Genomic DNA, 15,466 nt, shown 5'->3' on the forward strand with positions numbered 1-15,466 from the left:
GGTGCATGGGTGTTATTTTTTGGTTATCTGGTACATATCTTTGGAACTACCTGAATGTGCCCCTACTGAATGCCATTAAAAACACAACATATATGGGAGTGCTACGGACCTCGAAGAACTTTAAAATAACCAAAAAATCACATTTACATTCAAATGAACATTTTTGAATGTACAGGAAGGGTATGAAAATACCAGCTTGTAATCTAGGAATTACCGAATGACAAAAATTAAACCAAATGTTCGGAAACCATCTTCAAGTCGAAAGCAGATAAACCTACTATATTTCTACTGATTTGCTTCGAAAAAAAAAAAACAACTGATGCTACTTGAAAAATGTATTTAGATGAAAAGATTAAGTAAAAAGGTACTTGATCCATCATACCACGTAACAGCATTAAATTCCTTTGCTGCTTTTATACTTTTTTTTAAGTTATTCTGATCAATGTAATCTTTTCACTCCTCGGTTTTTGTTTCATCAAACCATTAGCCTTTATCTGCAAATTAGAGCATCCATTCAATATTATTTAAGATCTCTTATAATTCCTTATTATTAACAAAGACAAATAGACAAAACTTAGAATTTTCTTTTTTTCAAAAAATAAATGAAAATGGCAAAAAAAAATTAAACAGAGAAGTACATACAGTGATGTCACTTTTTAATTTAGTATTCAGTCTTGAGTAGTGTGAAAACTTGGACTTCCTTAAGGAAACAAAAAAGGCTAAGAAACCCTGAATAAAGTTTTGTCTTGTTGTTGTTCGGTCACTCAGTCGTGTCCGACTCTTTGCGACCCATGGACTATAGCACACCAGGCTTCCGTGTCCTTCACCACCTCCCAGAGTTTGCTCAAATTCATGTCCATTGAGTCAATGATGAATAATGATGATGAACAAAGTTTTCCTCATTTAAAAACCTCAAATTACACTACAATTACTTAACATTATAAACATAGTAAGGAAAATATTGCTCTAGGAAATCTAATTTTTCTCTTACCCTTTTATAGCAATCCATTGAATGTAAAACATTAAGAGACTTTTATATTTTCATTAACTATTAAGAATCTAGTTGTATGGATGAGAGATCACTAAAAGGCCAATATTTCTAGGGTTGAAGTTTCCAATAGAACTGAATGAATAAGCACTCTAAGAAAGGTGTCAAGTAAAGAATATAGAAGTCTAGGCTGCTATTCAGTATTTCAAACTGCTTTACTAGCAGAGGGAGTCAACTTGAGTGCTCTGGACCAAAAGGGACTACATACTCTGTCACTTAAGACAGCTCTGGTCTCATTTTCCTTTTCTTGCTTTCTGCTCATATAATATCTAAGAACAAAGTGGCAACTTTTAGAAATAAGGCTTAAAGTTTGCTAAGAAAATTTAAGACTTTTTCACATCACCTTGACACAAAATAAAGACAATTTCATTAACATACAATGGATTTGACAGATAAATGTACATACTATTATTAATTCTGATACAAACACCACTGATGATTTAATGGATGGACTTGTTTAATTTTAAAACAACATGGAGGTATATCTTTATTATCACTAATAAATTAAACAGTAATTAATATACTGAAAAGAATGCACTAATAGAAGGCAGAACTTATATGGCAATGTCACCAACATCTCATTTATTTAGAATGTGATATACAAGTAGAACACATCGAGGATATGATAGAAGTGTATGTGATGCTTTTTATTACAGTTCATTTGACACCTGTATTAAACAGAACAGAAAAATAGAACATAGAAAACTGAAAAATATGCAGCTGCTTCCAAGGAAGGGGACGAAGAGGTCTGGGTGGGAAGAGGCATTTCCACCATTACACCCTGTTGTCTAAAGTATGTCAACACAGGCATGCACAACTTTTTCAACCAAAAAGTGATGTGCTACTCAGAGATTTTTTTTTTAAGTACACTATTTTCAAAGAAATGGATAAATAATACAAAATAATTCTAACAGAAAGATATAAGCTGTCACTGGAGAAAATGAAAAAGGCACACAAAAGCAAAGCCTAAGATTTCCTAACATCATCTAACATGATGTTAGCATGAATCTGACTGCACTGAGCAGATTCCAACGTTACTCTGTATGTGCCAATGGGAAGAGATCTTTCTAGAAATAATAAATGTTTAATTTCTGTCATACAATTTTAACTTTAAAAACCCTGTCATACAATTATTTTAAAAAAAATCAAAGTACTAACAGTTGACCACTATCTTTAATAGCTAAGTATTGAAAGAGAAACTTACACAGAAGTCAACATTTATTAAGACAAATACAATTATTAGAAAAACCTAGATACCCTATATTAGAAATTATTTTTAAAGCTGGCAAAAGTTCATTTACTAAGAGCAGTAACAAATACAATACAATGTCAATATAATAATAAGCTCTAGAGAATGTTTTTCTTTTGTGGTACTTGAATTAGCTTATTTATCACTTTCCAGTTAGTCAATAATCAGAACTTATACATAAAGGTCACCGATTATTATGTCTAGCTATCAGGAGTCTATCAACACCTCCATTTCTCATCTATATACCCCTTACTCCTCTCCTCTCTGAAGTACCAGAAAGGTGACAGAGTGTGGTGTGCAGGTGGAAGGCTGCCCTGGCAGGCGTGGGAACCTGAGAGCAGCATGAGCCGAGGACGCTGTGCCCTCCGTCCTTTGTGGAGAGCTAATCTGTGGAACAGCCTTAGCAAGACCACTTCACAGCACACGGTACGTGACTAGAGGAGCCCTAAAGATGCACTTACTCAGTCACTGGGGCAGGTGGAGGGGGCCGGGGGGTGCAGGGGGAGACACAGCGGATTCAAGGCCAGTGCCTCAGTTTCCAACTCTGGCTCCTACAGCTGCAGTCAGACCAGTCACGTTCCCCGTGAGGTCCTTTCTACTGTGTGAAATGGGTCTGTGGGAAATCACTAAATGATGTCAGAGTCTTTCATACCATAAAATACAAGACAGCTACAAATCACCAAAAATTCAAGCATGCTCTCTTTGCAAATACTATGTTAACCACAGCACCAAAACCGCAGCCTGTTTATATAAGTGGTTGTCTACCCTGACTGCACATTAGAATAACCTGAGAATTTTTAAATTAAATGTAAAAGTAGATTAAATTTATTCTGATTTAAACTGTGAACAGAGGCAGGGAGTCCCTCAGGGAGAGGCCCAGGCACTGCAGGTGACCCTAACGGGCATCTTTGTGATCACACTATCAACACTCCCCTCATTACTGCAGTGCCCAACCTAAATGTGTGTTTAAATCTCTTTGGACTATCAGATCTGTGCTCTCTTGGGTAAAATGACATAGAGAGATAACCACCACACACACAAAAAAAGAGAGAGATTAACAACCACAAATAAAAGCATCAGGATAAAACTAAGTATTTACCACAAGAGGGAGTAAGTGAACCAGTTATTTGGTTTTTAGGAAACTAGTGAAAAGTTTCTCAGCAAGAATTAAAACATACAGTCATCCTTCGGTATATGGGGATTGGGGGAGAATGGTGGGGGGCTGACTCTAGGACCAGACCCTGAAAATACCAAAATCTACGGACTGTGGACACACAGGTCCCTTGTATAAATGGGAGGAGTATTTGCATATATGACCTGCACATCTGTACATCCTCCCCTAACTGTCTCAACTACTCAATACCCAATACAATGTAAATGTGAATGTTATGCATACAGTTGTAAATACAATGTAAATGCTATGTATACAGTTGCCAGCATGCGATAAATTCAAGTTTTGCTTGGCAGATGAATCCTCAAACCCTGGATATGGAAGGTCAACTATATATGGAAAAACACCCTTAAATAAACTGCAATGATACTTCGTTACTAATTCCGGGCATCTTTGGGAAGATTCAGGAGTAACTTTATAAGGATTCAGAGACAGTAATAACAGGTGGAGAGCAGACATGAGCAGGTCTCTTTCTGAGAACACCCTGCCAGTGTACTGCAAAAAGACAAAGCAGTACAAAGGGAGAAAAAGGAATGGGGAAGAAAATGAATCAGCCAAAGATTAAGGAATCACAACCAAATTAAGAGAAACTTACTAAGATACACCTATTTTCCTATGGTTTCTCCATTTGATTATATGACGTTAAAAAAGCACTGTCGAACGTTTACTCAATCTTACCACGTTAAAGCTTCAAATTCTTTGGCTAGCAGGGCACACCTAAGACTAGAAACCTGCTCTCTAGGTTTGTCATTGGCCTTGTGAGGCAAGTTTTGCAATTAAAGAGGAAGTTCCAGTCCTGTGGGCTTCCCTCAGCTTATGGAATGAAGCGCTGGTTCCCCAGGTGGCTCAGCAGTAAAGAATCCACCTGCCACTGCAGGGTCGGGATCCTGGGTCAATCCCTGGGTCAGGAAGATCCCGTGGAGGAGAAAATGGCAACCCGCTCCAATATTCTTTCCATGGACAGAGGAGCCTGGCGGGCTACAGTCCGTGGGATCACAAAAGAGTTGGACGTGACTTAGTGACTAAACACCACCCAAATCTGAAAAATATGTTTAACAAAATCTGAAAAGGTTGGTTTAAACAATTATGGACCAAAGGCTCAAGGCCCAAAGTAAAATGCATTCCTAAAATGTCAAACTATCAAGAACAGATGTCAGAACCAGCTGCTTTAGATACCTCCACCCAGTGGGCTGATAATACCCACCAAGTCTAATGTGGCTGAGTAATTTACAACTGCAACTCAGATGTCTACACTGGAACATTACACCAAAGCAAAGTCAGTAAACTGAGAAGGTGTGCTCAACTATAACATAACAGAACATGGTTTAAAAGGCAATGTAAACAGCGTTCGGTATCAGTCCTCTTCCCCTGGAAGCCATTTCATCAGCTCTTTCGCTGCACTGTGTATTCACCTGCAAAAGACACTCCAGGGCCAATGCATGTGATCAAGTCACAAGTAACCAAGACACATCGATACTCAACAACTATTTCCTGACCTAAATGAAGAACAGCCAACAAAACTGACTCAATGCTCCTGCTGCTGGTTCAGAAATAACACGCACGATATGTGGGATGTCTTCTGCACAGCTGTATGCTCAGCAGCTCGCACAAAGGCACACATAACAAATACTCTTTGAAGAAAGATAAATGTACATAAAGGGAGCTATGGTCCCAAATTTAAAAAGGTTTACAAGTAAGACTGAGGCCAATCATCTATACAAAGCATAAAAATGTGTATTTTTCATGTCTTTATAAGTATACTGGCAAAAAACCAAGTGTCACATCTATTTCATCACAGAATAAGGCATTGTACAGAAGTACATCTTACACAGAAAAGTATATTCCATTCAAAATAAATTTATTAATTTTAGCGGCTTGCTAGAAATCTTCTAAAATGCAATTCATATTTTCCTTCATGTACCTAAGAATATTCTTCTGATTTCAAGTCAACCATCATCCCCATAAACATTAAATTGAGTCTGTGCAGAAGCGGAGGTGTTCCCAGGGCTCCATACGCTGTTCTTCAAGTGGGGAGGGCAACCAGACAAAGTGGAGGAGAGGCAGGTAAGGAAAATCTTTAAAAGTATGCCTTTTGATTCTTTTGGATTATTTAACTCAGTGAACGTATTGCCTATTCCACCAAATATAATTAGAGAGAAGAGAGAGTGGTGTTCAGGTTTCTGCCTTGAGTCACCAATAGATACACAGGTGGCAGAAGCCAACCTCAACTGCTCTGGTGTGTGGCTAGGGTGAGGAAGGGTCACTCGAGGTGGAGACAGGTTGAACTTTCAGATCTCGTGCACACTGAAGAAGAGATATGCAGTAAGCACAGGAAAATCAAGTATCCAGTTTGTTGGTCAGCTTGGAAGATGCAGTGTCCACAGCTCCGCAGAGAGACCTGGTGCTGGAAACCTGTGAATCCTCTGCACGTGGAGGTAACCTGAAGACAGAAGAGGAGCCGCCCTTCACCACAGGCTGAAGGCAAAGAAGCTTCCACAACAGGCTAAAGTAAGTGTCTATAAAGGAAACGCAAAGAGGAGTGAAATCCATCAAAAGAATCTTTGCAGGCAGAAGGCATGGGATGGTGGCCAGACTGATGCTGCAGGAGCCGCCCACACAGGGTGTGAAGGCCAGTGCAGGCGCAGCCCTGCGACACAGGTAAGCCGCTCACATGGGCGCTAGTCCAGCACATCTCAGCCCAGGAAAGACTGAGGAGAGAGCTGAGGCCACGGAGCCTGCTCCAGAGTAGTGCCTCACTGGAAACCGGAGATTCACAAATTATTTCATATAGATACACAAACTGAGAAAGGTTTAGTCATTTTCTGAAGCATCCAGTCAGTACTCATTATTTGTGGTAGTTTATGTTCTATAAAGTCCAGAAAAACAATATGTAAATAGCTTCAAGGGAAGAGTGTGCATATACTACACATATATACCTACCTCAAACAGACAACAATGTTCAGTCCTAAGAACTCACCCTAGAAGAGTCTGTTTTCTTTTATGAAAGAAATGAGCTCCAGAAGAAACTGGCCCAGCACCAGAGTTGTTTGCACCATGCTGTGAGTGCATCCTCTGGCCACTGCCCTGAGACATGAGCAGGACTGCACCCCTGACCTGGCCCAGGGGCACCATGTCCAGAGAGCAACTCACTCCGTCCCCTCTCCCAGAACACATGCACCAGTGACGAATACTGATGTGAGGGTTACAGACACACTTCAGAAAGGAAGCAAATTCACAAATACAGCTCAACTGTGCTCAGCTGACAGATAATGCAGATTGGGGAGTTAAGCCTGAAAGTAAAAACTCAAGATGCCTCACAATGCCAAGAGATCCACCTGACACCCTTCACAGCACTGAAGGAACTGCCTTTCAACCTCTAATAGGGAAATATACTCAAATTACTGTAAAATTTGCAAAATTTCTAAAACTTCTACATGTGTGTGTATGCTCAGTCATGCCCATCTCTCTGCAATCCTATGGACTATACAGCACACCAGGCTCCTACATCCATGGGATTTCCCACAGGCAGAATACAAGAATGGGTTGCTATTTCCTCCTCCAGGGTATCTGCCCAAACCAGGGACCAAACCTGAGTCTCCTGCAGCTGCTGCACTGGCAGGCGGATTCTTCATCACTGAGCCACCTGGGAAGTCCCTGATACAGGGTCAGTCAAGTCAAAGTCACTCAGTCGTGTCCGACTCTTGCGACCCCATGGACTGTAGCCCGCCAGGTTCCTCTGTCCATCGGATTCTCCAGGCAAGAATACTGGAGTGGGTTGCCTTTTCCTTCAGGGTATATGGACAGAAAAAAAATACACAGAAGCCCAACTAGGACTAAGAACAAACAGTTTAAATGGTAAGGAGCTTTACTGATTTCAGAAAATCTTAGTAGCCTAAAGGAAAGGGTTCTTTTCAAAATAGATTTACTCACAGCCCAAAATAAAGCACATACCAAGAATAGTCTGTAATTCCTTAAAAAAAAAAAAAAGTAGGGTAAAAAGATAGAGGGAAAACTGAAGTTTGGCTTAATGCAGAGAAGAAAATCTGCCTTAGAGAGAACCATGGAAACCTGCAGAACTGTGTTCTGTCCAGAAAAAAAGGGATAGGGGAAAGGAGGCTCTGGATCTCCCTCACTCTCGGGCCTCAAGGGAGGCATGAGAGTTTTCTCAAGGGGTGCTTAAAAGGAAATGAAGAGAGATTTGAAAATCATACTTCTGAAAAAGGGCTTGTACTTAAAAGAACACTTACAACTCATTAATAATAAGGATGCCAACAATGTAATTTAAAAATGGAGCAAACAGCTGAATAGACATTTCACCAAAGAAGATAGAGGAATGACCAAAAATCATAGGAACATAACGCTCCACATCATTAGTCATCAGGGAGGTACAAGTTTAAACCACAAGATACCATGTTATGCCCACGAAGATGCTATTTAAAATAAAACAAAACACTACCAGTGAAGATATGGAGAAACTGGAACCTCATACATTGTTGGTGGGAATAGAAAATGGTGCAGCCACTCCAGAAAAGTTTGGCAAGTTCTTAAAAAGTTAAACACAAACTTACCATACAGTCCAGCAATCTCACTCCTAGGAATCCACCTGAGAGAAATGAAAATGGATGTCTCCACCAAGTCTTACACATGAATGTTCACATCAGCATCATTCAAAACAGGCATCAAGTGGTGAAAGAACAAACAAAATGCGGTCTACCCACACAACACAGTGTTGCTCAGCCACCAAGAGGAATGGAGCAATGATACATGTCACAGCACGGGTGAACCCTGAAAATCTAACACTCAGGGAAAGCAAGCATACAGAAAGATCATATGCTACACGATCCCACTGACATGAACTGCATAGAAAAGGAAAACCTAGAGACACCAAAGAGGCAAGCGGCTGCCAGGGGCTGGGGGAGGGAATCTTCACGGGGTGATGGAAGGGCTCTCAAAATGGATTACCTTCATCAATGAAGGACTAGATTCTCTGTGACAGTTCTTCATAGGAAGACTCTTAGAATATGAATGTATCTTCAACTGGAAACTAAACAAGTTATCTGAAATGAGGTACAATTTAGAACTTGGAATCATCCACCTTCTCTGTGTGGGGCAAAAATAAATTCCATTTATGAATAACTGCTTCAAGTATACTTTAATCATGAGAAATCTCCTGAAGTGAGGATAAACCTAACTCCTCTCACTGAACAAGAGCTCTCAAGACTGCAAGGTAGAGATTCCCCAAGAGGCCTCCTCCACAGACCCCCACTCTCCCCGCCTTAGCCTAGACCCCCAGATTACACCAGCACGTCCCTGGATGAGAGCTGCTGTTACCAGGGAGCACCTGTCACCCTCGTCTTGTGACTGAAGGGCAGTGCTGAGTGCCAGGGTGCTATCAGAACTTAATAAGACAAGGTCATGGGAAGCACCAGGACCCAGCCTGAGGCACCACACTCAAATAATTACAGGGAGCATGTAAGCACCCTCCTCTGGAGTGAGTGCTAAGTGATTTCTGTGGATGTGTCCCCTCGATTTAATTAAATGCTCAAGAAACACAAACCAAACAAGGGGAGCAGCAGAAAAATGATTAGCTTCTCAGAAGCTGGAGAGATGCAAGATTAACTGTAATCACAGTTTTACAGGCTCTGTTCTTTCTTTCCTTTTAAAAAGTTTTTATCTTTCTCATCAAATACTTTACTCATCAAAAGGAGAGAAATTATACCTTGATCCTGACTGCAGGAACACACACAGACGAATCCCCGAACAATATCCAGTAAGGGTGGTCATGCCTGTGACTGAACACTTGTGACTCCCTGGAGCCTGGGAGCAGGAGGAGATGTCCTCCCTATGGACTGCCACACAAGGGTCTGTGTTTCCACACTGCCTTCAGGTTGGAGGAGGAAACATTCCAGACACAATAAATTAACGCATATACATGAAATCTAGAAAAACAGTACTGATGAACCTATTTGCAGGACAGGAATGGAGATGCAAACACAGAGAATGGACTTGTGGACATAGCAGGGGAAGGAGAGGGTGGGACAAATTAAGAAAAGAGGCACTGACATACACACACTACCATATGTAAAACAGACAGCTAGCGGGAAGCTGCTGAATAACACAGTGAGCCCAGCCTGGCGCTCTGTGATGACCTAGAGGGCTGAGATGAGGTGTGGAAAGCTCAAGAGGGAGGGGATATGTGTACAATTATGGCTGATTCATGCTGTTGTACTGCAAAGACCAAAAAAACGTTGTAAAGCAATTTCCCTCCAATTAAAAAAAAAAGTCAATAAAGTTGGCCGATGGCCCACAAAAGCAGCTAGCCCCAGGAAGCCCATTTCTTAGGGACCAGGACTAGGGAATGGATTGAGTCAGCAAGGCTGCTAACTGTGATTCCTTTTCTCTCCACCAGGCTTTTGGCTAAACTCCCGCCTGCATCAGGAGCCAGCTAACCAGCTGGAGGAGCAGAACACTTATCTGAGGCTGGACTCGAGCCCTAGTGGCCAGAGCTGGTAAAGAAGCACACTGACTCAAGGACAGCAAGCCCACTTTGGGAAGAAGCTCTCTCTACCACTCCACTCTGCTCCTTGGATTTGGAGATCCTCTCAAATCCTGGATCCCTTTTCTAGAGGCTCTCATGATACAAGAGTTGGATTTCTTGGAATCCCAACCTGATGAAAATGCTATCTCAGAATCACAGAGATCACCAAATGTAAATGCAAACTGCTTAACTTCTCTCTGGGCAAAAATGAATAATGTCACCTTTCTGACCAGTTACTACGTATCAGGAACTGACTCCGTAGTGAGATAAACAGGCTTCTTTTAAGTGAAACAACTGCAGGCTCCATGACTGGGAGAAAAAGTGTAGAGACAGCCAGCACGGAGCAATGGGATTTCAGGCTTGAAAACGCCTGAAGCTATACGATGTGAGCAAATAATTTACTGTCCAAACTGGGACACTTTGGCAACAAAAAGGACATTACTAATATTGACACTAGGATAATCAAAAAAAATCAGGACTGCTTAGTCACAGGGGGATCACAGTCATTTCTCTAAAGTCCTCCAATGATTCCCCCGCACTCCAGAGTGAACTGTAAGCCACAGCCTCGACCCTGTAACCTGGGACGACACCTCAGCCACAGGAAACATCACATGGGATAAGAACCGCTCACTTCCTGTCTCTCCACCCCCGCCAGTCTAGTCTGCAAACCCCAGGGCAAGTCTCTGTCACATGGGCCTTGGTGTTGCACCTTGATGCCTGTCACGTGGTGGTGCCCAGCAAACACCAAAGGGAGCTGTGAGCTGTGGTTGTCCATCCTCCGCCCGAGGTCACCATGCCTTTCAGCAGTGTCTCCCCTGGCATGCTTTGTCCACACACAGGCTCAACTTCACAGCTCTCATCTCCTAGCTATGGGACCACAGGCAAGTCACTGAACTTCAGTGACTCAGTTTAAACACACAGGAACCATGACAATACACACTTCACATGATTACTGGAAACACTTAACAAGTTACTAGACCGTGTCAAGTGCTTTCAGCAATGCCAAGCCTTCATCGTGAGTACCAGGAAGCTTTGTGAAGGCAGTGCTATCTGTCCCTTCTGATTACTGCTGTTCCCTTGCTTCAGAAATAATGCTTGGCGGACACATTAACAACCCACACTCTTCCCCCTCTTCTCCGCCCTGCGTCCTGTGCTTTGCCCCAGCAGTGCCACATCTTCCGCCCCCCACAGGGTTCTAGATCCCTAACAAGTACAGCACCACCCCTTTCAGCACAGGACACCAGGGCCCACCAAACTCTCCCAGCCGCTGTCAGGATGCTTGACCTCAAGTAGGCTACAAGATGCTCTGGAGCCTCTCACCTGCCAACTGCTCAGTTGTTACAGTACAGACAGTGGTTGGAGGATCAAAAACAGTTCCAAGAACTTTTCACGTCTAGCACTGAAAGCAAAGTTAACTATGGGGGTCAGGGCTGAAAATAAGAAAAGATGACTACTCTGACCTTAAGGAAGGAAGGAACTACTTTGAGCATTCAAACATATGCTGTATACAAAGTTATAAACCCTGTAAATCAGAAACAGCAGTACAAACTCAGCTTACTTTTTAAAAAAGAATTTTACAAAAATAAAATTACCTAAAATTAAGCCCACCATTGTACTTAAATATCCGGTTCCACTTCCCAGGTTAAGAAAAGACAATCCTGGTTGAAGTTTCAATGCTTCCATAACTTCAGAATAAATGCAAGGTGCTGACAAGTGTATGTTGCCATGCTTCCAGGCTAAGTCTTTGTACGCATTGTCTCGGTAGCCTTCCAAATAGTAATCTCCGCGATCAATCGCTCTGAAGGCTTGCTCCACTCTTTCAGTGCGGATATACTGGGCTTCTTTTAAGTTATCAATTAAGTCATCATTATCTTCCCCAGCACTCACAGCTCCTCCCATGATAGTATTCAAATCAAACCATAAATTTTAAACTGTAATAAAATTAGCAGAAATGGCTTCCAATAATGTAGTGTGGTTTTGTTTTCCTTTTAATATTGCACTTGATTTCCAAAAATAAATTAATCCTGAAAGGGAAGAATAAAAATAAACAGGTTTAAATGAATGCTCAAAAGAAAAGTAATTCTAGTTTATTAAATATATAATAGTCATTATAACTAACGACCACTTCTCAAGGACATAGTCTCTTCCAGGCACAGAGTTAAGCTCCTTAAATATAGTATTTATTCTTAAAACCACCACAAAGGGTAGCTTAAGTGTGATCTCATCTCTCCAGAGAGGAAACCTGGGACACAGAAGAGTCAAGTCACCTCATCTTGTGAGGCCCAGTATAGCAGCCACAGTTCACACAGGGCTGCCTAGACATAGGCTGATTAAAATTAAATACACCTAAAAATCCAGCCAGTCACACCAGCCACACTCCAAGTGCTGAACAGCCCCACGTGACCAGTGGCTGCCATAGAGGACAATGCTGCTCTGGAAGGTGATGCTGCTGGGGTGAGGTCCCTGCTGGTCTAGACTTCAGAGACCATGCTCGTCATCACTGAGTCACATGGACTTCTACAGAGTGTGGAAAGCCTAGATAAATATGCACGTGTTACTTCATTTAAAATTCCTAAACAATCCATTAACAATTCCTAAACACACCACATAAATTCAAAATGTTAACAGAAGAACATATTACCTAATCACTGAATACAAAATGGAACTTAAAAAGAGACTCACATATTTAAAATGTGTGTGTATTTAAATCTATATATATATATATACATACATATATATATACACATACAACTCTTAAGATTTTCTTTGGTAAATTCTGTCACGATGAGACCACAAACTTTGGTAACAACTTTTAATAGTTTAAGCACTAGAACGTAAGTTATACACACATGCGTACAACAACTTCTTTAACAAACTCAGCATAGTTGAATGGAAACATAAGTACAACTTGTTAAAATAAGAATTTCAATACTGAATACACAATTTAAGCTTTATTCAACAAGTTAATAAGCAAACTCATATATCAATTAAATTCTGAATTAATAAATCAGGTAAGGGGGAAAGTGAGAAATGAAATAGCCATGGCCAAAAACAAGCGTTCTGACGCACACTCTGGCCAGGAACTGGAGAAGAGAGAAGCAGTGAGAGGAGCAGGGTCCCGCACCAGCAGGCTGCCCCACTGCCTGAGCCCCTAGTCTTCTCCTACTTCCCCCCTCTGAGAGTCTGACCATAAACTCCCCTCTCTCTACTAAAAAATGAACAAACTGGAAGTTTTGCATACAATTTCAGAAGGCTCCTGAATTCCCAGAGGCCCCTGAGTCTACTGCAGCTTAGGAACATCTACTACAGGTGACAGTAAGTAACTTAAGTCGCTCAGTCATGTCCGACTCGTCGCGACCCCATGGAAGGTAGCCTACCAGGTCCTCTGTCCATGGGATTTTCCAGGCACAAGTACTGGAGTGGCGTGCCACTTCCTTCTGCAGGGCATCTTCCCGAGCCAGGGATCAAACCCGGGTCTCCAGCACTGCAGGCAGACACTTTACTGTCTGAGCCACTAGGGAAGCCCTTTCAGGTGACAGTAAGTCAAGTATTAACACGGGAAATTACATCTCCATTTAGAAAGTGCAGGGCATCTGTGTTTCAGATCTACCGCTACAGGCCTTAGACACAGGCACTCAGAAGGCTAGAGAGAACACGACCTCGTCACCCAGGTGCACCACACCCTGTGGAAGCAGACTTCCCTGACTCCTTTCCCTCTAGTCTGGTAGGAAAGACAAACAGATCTGAACAGAAAGCTCAAAGGGTAATGCAGGAGGAAGTCAGGAAAGGCTTCCCGGAATATAAGGTACAACCTGCTAGGATGCATGTTTCTTTAACACAAATGAAAGTTACTTAGTTGCTCAGTCATGTCCAACTCTTTGCCTGTGGACTGTCTCTGTGGACTGTAGCCCGCCAGGCTCTTCTGTTCATGGAATTCTTCGGGCAAGAATACTGAAGTAGGTTGCCATTTCCTTTTCCCGGGGATCTTCCCAACCCAGGGATTGAACCTAGGTCTCCTGCATTGCAGGCAGATTCTTTACTGTTTGAGCCACCAGAGAATCCCAACACACAAATGAGCTCACAGTCAACAGAGTAATGACATGGAGATAAAGATGAAGGTGTGGTGGTCACAATATATGTGCATGTTCTGAAGTGACAGGAAGGGACAAGCTTCCACACTTTAGAGCCACACCCCAGCAGCTTATGAAAACTTTCAACAAAAAGCTGAGAATAGAGTACCTCCCTGTAAGACAATGAGACAGTGTCTTCAAGTGATCCGGGGGACTGTGCATACAGATGAAAAAACACTAAGACATTTTCCATGAATTAAAACAGACTGCTGCTGCTGCTAAGTCACTTCAGTCGTGTCCGACTCTGTGCGACCCCATAGACGGCAGCCCACCAGGCTCCCCCGTCCCTGGGATTCTCCAGGCAAGAATACTGGAGTGGGTTGCCATTTCCTTCTCCAGTGCATGCAAGTGAAAAGTGAAAGTGAAGTCGCTCAGTCATGTCTGACTCTTAGCGACCCCATGGACTGCAGCCCAACAGGCTCCTCTGTCCATGGGATTTTCCAGGCAAGAGTATTGGAGTGGGGTGCCATTGCCTTCTCTGTAAAACAGACTAATGAAGGCTATAACCAGGTTCAGATTTTTTAATTTTAATAAATAAAAATGACATCTGTCTCCACGTAAAATGATATTCAGGGCCTGAATGTCAAAGCAGGTCAAATGTCAAATGTCAAAGCACGGTTAAAGCAGGACCATGATCACTGGGGTTACGACTGTGGAGGACTGATTGACTAAAGCCAGGTACAGACCCCAGCAGAGACTTAGCTGCACTAGAAATTTTATTGAGATTGTCGTTTCTGCTGGTACAGCTGGCTGCACAGGCTTTGAATGTTACACCCAAAGCTGTGCTTCCCACAAGCCCAGTTGCTTTGCAGAACAGTAGGTGTTTTCAGAGGTTACAGTAGAAAACCCAGGACAGACTTCTCAGGCCCTTAAAAAGCTCTCAGAAGACCTCAAGGACTCCAGACCACATGTGGAAAACAACTGGCATAAACAATTCCAAAATGAGATGAGCACAGAAGTTACACAAGGATGTTACAGGGCACCCAGCCCAGATACAGGTGGAATGAAGAATCAGAAGAGTTGCCTGGAGAAGCACAGACAGCAGAAGGAAGGAAAGGTGTCGGGATGTAGAAGAGATGGGGGCCACATGCCCACTCAAGGCACTATACACAGCACCGCAGAGCTGAGCCTGGGGAAGACAGCAGTGCTGCTGAGGCCAGAAGAACCCGGGATCTAGGCAAGCTGGCAGGCCCCAGGACACAGAGCCTGGGCCTCAGACTGCCAGGGAAGGCTCAGAGACAGACAGGGCACACTGAGGGACTAAAACAGGATGTTAAGGGAAAACCAATACCCACCAGAAAACAAAAGGACCTTTAGAATGGGAACTCGT

The 15,466-nt window shown here is 42.5% G+C and overlaps 1 protein-coding gene across 1 annotated transcript in view; it reads right to left on the reverse strand.

Moving 5' to 3' along the window:
* PCMTD1 (protein-L-isoaspartate (D-aspartate) O-methyltransferase domain containing 1) overlaps nucleotides 1-15,466 on the reverse strand; it is a 38,117-nt gene that overhangs the window by 16,812 nt on the left and 5,839 nt on the right. Inside the window, exon 2 of the mRNA XM_010838945.1 lies at nucleotides 11,599-12,030. Coding sequence (XP_010837247.1) covers nucleotides 11,599-11,905 — 307 coding nt within the window. The 5' untranslated portion in view covers nucleotides 11,906-12,030. The remainder of the gene's footprint in view (nucleotides 1-11,598; nucleotides 12,031-15,466) is intronic.

Source organism: Bison bison, unplaced genomic scaffold (assembly GCF_000754665.1).
Source record: "Bison bison bison isolate TAMUID 2011002044 unplaced genomic scaffold, Bison_UMD1.0 scf7180017864108, whole genome shotgun sequence".
NCBI lineage: Eukaryota > Metazoa > Chordata > Mammalia > Artiodactyla > Bovidae > Bison > Bison bison.